Source organism: Gekko japonicus, unplaced genomic scaffold, assembly GCF_001447785.1.
Source record: "Gekko japonicus isolate JY-2015 unplaced genomic scaffold, Gekko_japonicus_V1.1 scaffold1476, whole genome shotgun sequence".
NCBI lineage: Eukaryota > Metazoa > Chordata > Lepidosauria > Squamata > Gekkonidae > Gekko > Gekko japonicus.
Window position 1 is genome coordinate 468838 of NW_015174319.1, and position 8143 is coordinate 476980.

The window sequence follows — 8143 nt, forward strand, 5'->3', positions numbered from 1 at the left end:
TCTTCCCCCAGGCCGGTTGGGTTCGCGGCGGCGGCCAACTCCAGCTCTCGTTCCAAGAGCGTTCCCTGCGCATGTGCAGGGAACGCTCTTTTTTACTTTTGTCAAATTAAGGGCCCCCCCCCGAATAATTTTTACACACTTTCAGATTTTTGTGCACACGTGGGGACTGGCCCACGTGTGCACAAACCTCCCCCGGCCCCCCAGCTGCCCCCGGGGCACTGATTTAGCGATCCGCACTCCGGGGGCAACTTTGCTATTAGATATATAGATGTTGCTTTTAAGGTTTTACTGATGTATTTTAAAATCTTGGAATTTTGTAAAGGTGTACTTCTTTTTGTATGACCATTCTAAGGACTGTAGAAATAAACTAAACTAAAACTACCTCTGAATGTGGAGGTGCCCTTTAGTAGGCATGGCTCGTAGCCACTGATATACCTGTCTTCCAAGAATCTGTTAGATCCCCTTTTAAAGCTCTCTGTGGTCACTATCTCCACTAGCAGTGAATTCCACACTTGCTTTGTCTGCCCTGAATCTCCCCCCCCACACAATTTCATGGGGTGTCCTCCAAGTACTAGTATTATTGGATGCTTTAACTAATCACAGATATTAGGAAACATATGGCAGGGATGGGAGTTGGTAACAGAGACCCAAACAGTATCAGGAAGGAAGGAAGGAAGGGGGGAGACAGAATTCAGCACAGCTCATTGCAGAATCAGACATAAGTAAACATAAAGTCAGTCATTTTTATTGGTTCAGATTTTTCTTCCCCTGCTTCGCAAGCTAGCCCGGGCTAGCCTGGTTTTGGAAGCTAAGCAGGGTCGGCCGTGGTTCGTACCTGGATGGGAGACCACCAAGGAAGTCCAGGGTTGCTACACAGAGGCAGGCAATGGCCAACCACCTCTGAACGTCTCTTGCCTTGAAAACCCTGCGGGGTCACTATAAATTGGGTGAGACTTGAGGGCGGTGAAGGAGCTGCGGTGGCTCAAGTGGTTAAGACGCTGAACTGCAGGCTGTGGAAGGTCAGTAGTTCAGCAGTTTAAGATCCTAGTGTGCCACATGATGGAGTGAGCTTCCCAACTCTAGCTCCAGCTGCTGCCAACCTAGCAGTTCGAAAGCAAGAAATTGCAAGTAGATAAATGGGTACCACTTCGGTGGGAAGGGCACAGCGTTCCGTGCGCCTTGGTGTTGAGTCATGCCGGCCACATGACCACGGAAACGTCTTCGGACAGCGCTGGCTCTTCGGCTTGGAAACGGAGATGAGCACCGCAACCCTAGAGTCGGACTCAACTGGCTTTCGAGCAAGGGAAACCTTTACCTTTACCTGAGGGCGCTGTCCGCCACCGCTCCATGAGATCAGGCTCAATAACATTGATCAGTAATCCTAGAGTGACGCTGTGAAGCCGCAGCCGTTTGAGTGAGAGCCGCCACCTCTGGATGTTCGGAAAGGAGAAAAACCATCTGCTTTTCATCTTTGCCTTACAGATTGGGGCCCATCACAGCGGGCTGCAGAACCTAGTCGAGGTCTTACCATCCATTAAGCACAAGGTAAGGAGGGCCTGCAGTGGCTCGGAGGTTAAGACGCTGAGCTGCAGACCGGAAGGTCGGTAGTTCAGCAGTTCGAGGCCCGAGTGCTGCGTGACAGAGTGAGCTCCCGTCTCTGGCCTCAGCTCCTGCCAACCTAGCAGTTCGAAAGCAAGAAATTGCAAGTAGATAAACAGGTACCACTTCGGTGGGAAGGTAGCAGCGTTCTGTGTGCCTCGGTGTCTAGTCATGCTGGCCACATGACCACGGAAACGTCTTCGGACAGCACTGGCTCTTCGGCTTGGAAAAGGAGATGAGCACCGCATCCCTAGAGTCAGATTTGACTGCCTTTTGAGCAAGGGAAACCTTTACCTGAATGTAAATCACCTCCCTGTACCCCAGGGCCGTTTTGTACGTTGCAGTCCGAGGCTTGCTACTGAGTGTGCACTCCACAGAAAGCAGCGACCAGTCGCGAGTCCTTGAGAAGTACACCCAAACAGTACACTTGTTTGTTGCATTCATATGTGCACTTAAAACATTTTTAAGTACGTTTTTTCATCTGGGTATGTTTAGCCAGGAGAGGAGACGACTGAGAGGTGATATGATAACCTTCTTCAGGTACTTGAAGGGCCGTCATATAGAGGATGGTGCGGAGTTGTTTTCTGTTGCCCCAGAAGCTCAGCCCAGAACCAACAGGTTGAAATTAAATCAGAAGAGTTTTTGGCTAAACATTAGGAAGAACTTCCTGACAGTAAGAGCGATTCCTCAGTGGAACAGGCTTCCTTGGGAGGTGGTGGGCTCTCCTTTGGAGGTTTTCAAACAGAGGCTAGATGGCCATCTGACAGCAATGCTGATTCTGTGAACTCAGGCAGATCATGAGAGGGAGGGCAGGAAGGGTTGCCTCAGTGCTTAGTTCGCGTGGCCCTTTCTTACACGCCCAGGGAAATGCTGATCGCCACTTTGGGGTCAGGAAGCAATTGTTCTCCAGGCCAGTTTGGCTGGAGATCCTGGAGGTTTTTTTTGCCATCTTCTGGGTGTGGAACAGAGGTCACTAGGAGTGTGGGGAGGTGTTTGTGAATGTCCTGCATTGTGCAGGGGGTTGGACTAGATGACCCCGGAGGTCCCTTCCAACTCTATGATTCCAAGGGCACATCTACAAAAAGGTCATGTCTGAAGTGGAATTAGAATGTCTGTGCCATGTGCAGCCCCTTTCTTTGGGAGGCTTGACCTCTAAGTCTGTTGGGCCTGTCCTCCCATCAGGAATTCTATGGCTTCAGCTGTCAACACACATGAAACTGTCTTATGCTGAATCAGGCCCTTGATTCATCAAAGTTAGTATCATCTACTCAGTCTGGCAGGGGCTGTCTAGTGTCTCAGGAAGAGTTCTTTCACATCATCTACCTCCTGGTCCTTTTAACTGGAGACACCAGGGATTGAACCTGGGACCTTCTGCGTACCAAGTGGAGGCTCCACATCCCCTTCCCAGCCCGTGAAGGCTGTAGCTGTCAGTGATGATGGGCCACATTCCTATTTGATAGCCCTGCTCTTTCCCCCCCCTCCCCTGGAACTTAGGATGACATAGCATTCCCTCCCCACACGGCCCTGTGAGGTAGGCCAGGCTGAGACATAAACCCAGGGTCACCTAGCGGGCTGCGTATCTGAATGGGGATTTGAAACCTGGGTTTCAGGAGCCGAACCACTCCAGCCACTGGGCAGTGCCGGCTGCCCTGTACAGAACTGGGGGTTCTCTTCCCGTGGTTGGTTGGTGGAAGATGGGCACTGCAAGCCAGGCGTCCCACTGCAAACGGCCCAAACTCATCCCAATGCTTCGATTTGTCAGGACACGCTCGTTGAATTTGATGAATTTGATCCATCCTGCCTGTTGCCGTCATGCCCGGATTATTGGACCTACTCTGGGTCTTTGACCACCCCGCCCCTAACGGAGTCCGTCACCTGGATCATCAAGAAGAAGCCAATAGAGGTGGATGAGGACCAGGTACGTGCAAAGAACACTGCTGCGTGCGGAGGGTGGAAAGGGGACAGAAGGATGTAACCAGTGTTCCCTCTAAGCTGAGTTAGTGTGAGCTAGCTCATAGTTTTTTAGCTTCCAGCTCACACATTTTTGTCTTAGCTCAGAAAGGGTGGACCCAGAGCAAGCTAATTTGTGCCGTAGCCAAATCACCTGCTCACAACTTTAATACCAGGAGCTCAGAAAGTAGCATTTTTGCTCACAGGATTCCACAGCTTAGAGGGAACATTGGATGTAACTCTCAATCCCAGTGTTGTTTTCCAATAACCAAATGTTACAGAGCAACAATAAAAACAAGGCAGCCTTGCAATGCCCTACAGTCCAAATAGATCCCACAGGGCATGAACCTCCTTGGGGAGGTGATTACAGAGGGCAGGGGGCAGCCACCGAGAAGGCCCTTGCCCGAGTGGATGATAAACGGGCTGTTTATGGACCAAGAACTTGCAGTAGAACCCGTGATGAAGACCAGAGAGGGTGAGGGAGGGTCATATCGGGAGAGGTGGTCCCAAAATGATGAAGGTCACCGGCCATTTCGCACAGGGCTGTCAAACATGCGGCCCGGGGGCCGGATCAGGTCCCAGAGGGCTTCCATCAGGCCCGCAGTGGAACTGGCCATCTTCTGCTTCCAGTTCTGCTGCTGCTGCTGCATCATAGCTTGTTTTGCCAGACTCTTTTAATCACTCAGCCATTTCATGTTTTAACTTGGGTCCTAGACTCAGAACTCTGAGCATGAGATTTCTGTGGTGAATGTCAATCAAAAGTAGGTTTGCAGCTTACAGATACGCACCTGAACAGCATACTCAAGATGGCAACACCACAGACATTTTGATGCAATAATTCAGAGCAAGAGGTGTCAGTGATCACACACTGTTAGATAAACAAAATATTGCAAGAGTGCTGATGTTTTAAGCATGTTTTTATTTTAAGTAAAAAAAAAACCCTTTGTGTTTGTGTCCTTTATAAAGTTTCTGTCTCCGCTAGCTGGCATTACATTTTATGACACGCGTGGCCCGGCCCAACAAGGTCTCATTTATGTCAGATCCGGCCCTCATAACAAATGAGTTCGACACCCCTGATGTAGGGCTTTCTAGGTTAGATAGAGTTAAGATGACTTAATGGTAGTTCTACACTGATCCTCTGCTTTGTTGGTGATTAAGTCATGGAAAAGGAGATTCACGGCATCTTAAAAATGTAGGTTGATTTAGAGAAGACATCTATCGCCGGTAGACTCCTTGCTCTTTTGGAAATGATAAGTTGTAAGGGCTGTAGTTGTATTTCGTCTGCAGGGGGCAGCTGCGTCTGATCTCTCACCGCTCTGGAAAAGAGCATGGCGATCGGGTGGGTGGGGAATTCCTCGTCTTCCTCCCTGTTCTGATTTCACCCTTTCTTCTTCTCAGCTGGAGATGTTTCGGATGCTACTCTTCAACTCCTTTGGAGATGAAGAGCAGCGGATGGTGGACAACTTCCGTCCCCTTCAGCCGCTGATGGGTCGGACTGTCCGTTCGTCCTTCTCAGGCCAGTACCTGCTGGACCTCGAAACAAGATCCGAGGAGCATTCTCAGCGCGCCAGCCGGCAAATGTCCCTCAAGGGCACCATGCATCTTTAAGAGGAAAACCAGACCAGAAATGTCACGAGCACTTTACATATTATCTAGAGTCTTATCTCGCTGCGTATTCCAGGTTTGCATGCAGTTGCTTTAAAGGGGTTTTTTTTGGGGTGGGAAGGGGATTCTTCCTTTTACTCTCCGAACGCGCTCTCTCTTCTGCAACACGACAGCCTGCTTTAATGAAACCCCTCTTGCAAGTAAAGCAGTTCATAAAACGCATCGAGTTCTAAGCCCTGACCATTTCTGCAGTAGTGAAATCCCCCGCATTGACGTTCTTAAAAATGTGCATTATGTGAAATTTTCTGCAGTAGATTTTTCCTCACCAGGCACAAACCTGAAGTTTTCTCCTTCTTACCCTGCATTTTCGGAACTCGCGAAAACTGGGGTTTCCGAAAATGCTGGGTAAGGAGAAAGCTTCGGGTTTGCACCTGGTGAGGGAAAATCTACTGCGGAAAATTTCACATAGCACGCAGTTTTAAAAACATCAGTGCAGAGAATTTCACAACTGCGGATATGGTCCTTGCCTAGCATCAGTTGTGTCAACTGAATGGTGGCAAAAGGTATCGCCAGGCGGACGCTTCTAAGGAAAACGGTGGGCCAGGGAGAGGTGTGGCTCAAGGTGTGGTGAAAGGAAATGCCGTGTTTTGGATTCAAGGTGGTGGCTTTTTCTCAACCTGGTGCTGCTCTTGGTCCACAAAGTCCCATCTTATCTACCTCTGAAATATATAAGCTCTAACTTTATGTGGAGTTGTCCTTTTTCTCACTGTATCTTTGTGTCTTAATCAGAGGCCTTCCGCTCATGCTATTTGGGAGGCAGGAAATGAGATCGCTTCCTCTGTAAACTAGCAAAGACTTGGTTTCCAGTGGACTCCAGAAAGTTATCCGAAGCACAGTTCCTTAGAAGAAGAGTTTGATTCACATCAGTGGTAGTGACTTCCAGGGACAGGGTGTGGACTATTAAGCTTGGTATGGACACCCCCCCAATTGGTGTTCTTAGCACTATCATGCATGCATACAGCTTACGGACAGACGCTTGAGTTTCAAGTTTATAAAAATACTGTTTTCCTCCACTCTGTCAATGGGAGTTCATGTCATTTTAAAGCACTTGAACACCAAAAAAGCTGTCTTATACTGAATTAGACTCCTGGTCCATCAAGGACAGTATTGTCTGCTCAGACTGGCAGCAGCACTCCAGGGTCTCAGGTGGAGGTCTTTCCCATTGCCTACTGCCTGGGTCCTTTTTAACTGGAGATGCTGGGGATTGAACCTGGGACCTTCTGCATGCCAAGCAGAAGCTCTTCCACTGAGCCACGGACCCTCCCCACTATGAACACAGGAAGCTGCCTTTTGCTGACTCAGACCCTGGGTCCATCAAGGTCAGTATTGTCTACTCAGACTGGCAGCAGCTCTCCAGGGTCTCAGGCAGAGGTCTTTCTCATCACCTGCTCCCTGGTACTTTTTAACTGGAGATGCTGGGGATTGAACCTGGGACCTTCTGCATGCCAAACAGAGGCTCTACCACTGAGCCACAGCCCTCCCCCAAGATCCTGTAAAGTAGTTGTACTGATAACCGTACTTCATAAAAGCTATCCCATGTCAAGATTAATCAGCAGCGTTCAGGGTCAAGAACTTCTCATTCCATTTCTCCAAATACCACATAACAGTATTGGGGAATCTTCTGTTGCCGTTTGTGTAGAAAACATCAAAGTGTAGAAAACAAACCAGTCCTGACCTGGGTAGCCCAGGCCAGCCTGATCTCATCAGATCTTGGAAGCTAAGCAGGGGCGACCCTGGCAAGTGCTTGGATGGGAGACCTCCTTGGAATACCAGGGGTGGGATGCAGAGGAAGGTCATATCAACGTCACCTCTCTGAAACGTCCGAGCCCCAGTGGGGAGCTCCAGAAGTCACCATGACTACCCGGCTGGCAAGCACATGCCCATACACACAAAAAAAATTACCCCAAAAAAGGTGGAAACAAACCTTACGTAAGAAGCTTTTGGCTTCATGACGGAGTGAGCTCCCGTCTCTGGTTCCAGCTCCTGCCAACCTAGCAGTTAGAAAGCAAGAAATTGCAAGTAGATAAATAGGTACCACTTTCGTGGGAAGGGAACAGCGTTCCGTGCGCCTTGGTGTTTAGTCATGCCGGCCACATGACCACGGAAACGTCTTCGGACAGTGCTGGCTCTCCCGCTTGGAAACAGAGCTGAGCACTGCAACCCTTGAGTCAGATTCGACTGGCTTTCGAGCAAGGGGAACCTTTACCTTTAAAATGCATTTAAAATGAAAGTAAACGGAGAAGTATTTTTGACCAGGATCACTTGGTGTAAAAGCCTTTGTTTACATGTCTGTAATTATATCAAGCATTGCAAAATGGTAATACTTTGCTGTGACAGGTTGCTTCCCCCTTTTCTGACACAGGCTGATGATCTTCTTGGGCCAAGCGTGGCAGAAACCAGTGTGCGGCTGATGCCATCCTGCATACCCTCAAACTAATTTATTTTGAGACCTAGCAAGGGTTGAGCATAGGAGCTCAGTTGTGGCAGGTTGGGTGTCATCGATGAGAGATGTACACATGGTTGTGTTTACACTGCTGTCGGGAAACAGGATCAACGTGGTGTATACCAGGATTGTCTTTCTGGTTCCTGTTTACGAACTTTGTGAACTTAGGCAGGTCATGAGAGGGAGGGCAGGAAGGGTTGCCTCGGTGCTTAGTTCTTGTGGCCCTTTCTTACACGCCCAGGGAAATGCTGATCGCCACTTTGGGGTCAGGAAGCCATTTTTCTCCAGGCCAGGTTGGCCGGGGATCCTGGAGGTTTTTTGTCATCTTCTGGGCGTGGAACAGCGGTCACTGCGGGTGTGGAAAGAGAGGTATTTGTGAATTTCCTGCATTGTGCAGGGGGCTGGACTAGATGACCCTGGAGGTCCCTTCCAAGTCCAATGTTCCCTCTAAGCTGCGGGGTCTTGTGAGCAAATATTCTACTTTGT

The 8143-nt window shown here is 49.3% G+C and overlaps 1 protein-coding gene across 1 annotated transcript in view; it reads left to right on the forward strand.

Annotated features, from left to right (window-relative positions):
• CA5A (carbonic anhydrase VA, mitochondrial) overlaps window positions 1–5479 on the forward strand; it is a 30715-nt gene extending 25236 nt beyond the window's left edge. The window contains exons 8-10 of the mRNA XM_015424213.1: window positions 1483–1545; window positions 3362–3517; window positions 4948–5479. Coding sequence (XP_015279699.1) covers window positions 1483–1545; window positions 3362–3517; window positions 4948–5157 — 429 coding nt within the window. The 3' untranslated portion in view covers window positions 5158–5479. The remainder of the gene's footprint in view (window positions 1–1482; window positions 1546–3361; window positions 3518–4947) is intronic.
• The last annotated feature ends 2664 nt before the right edge of the window (window positions 5480–8143 follow it).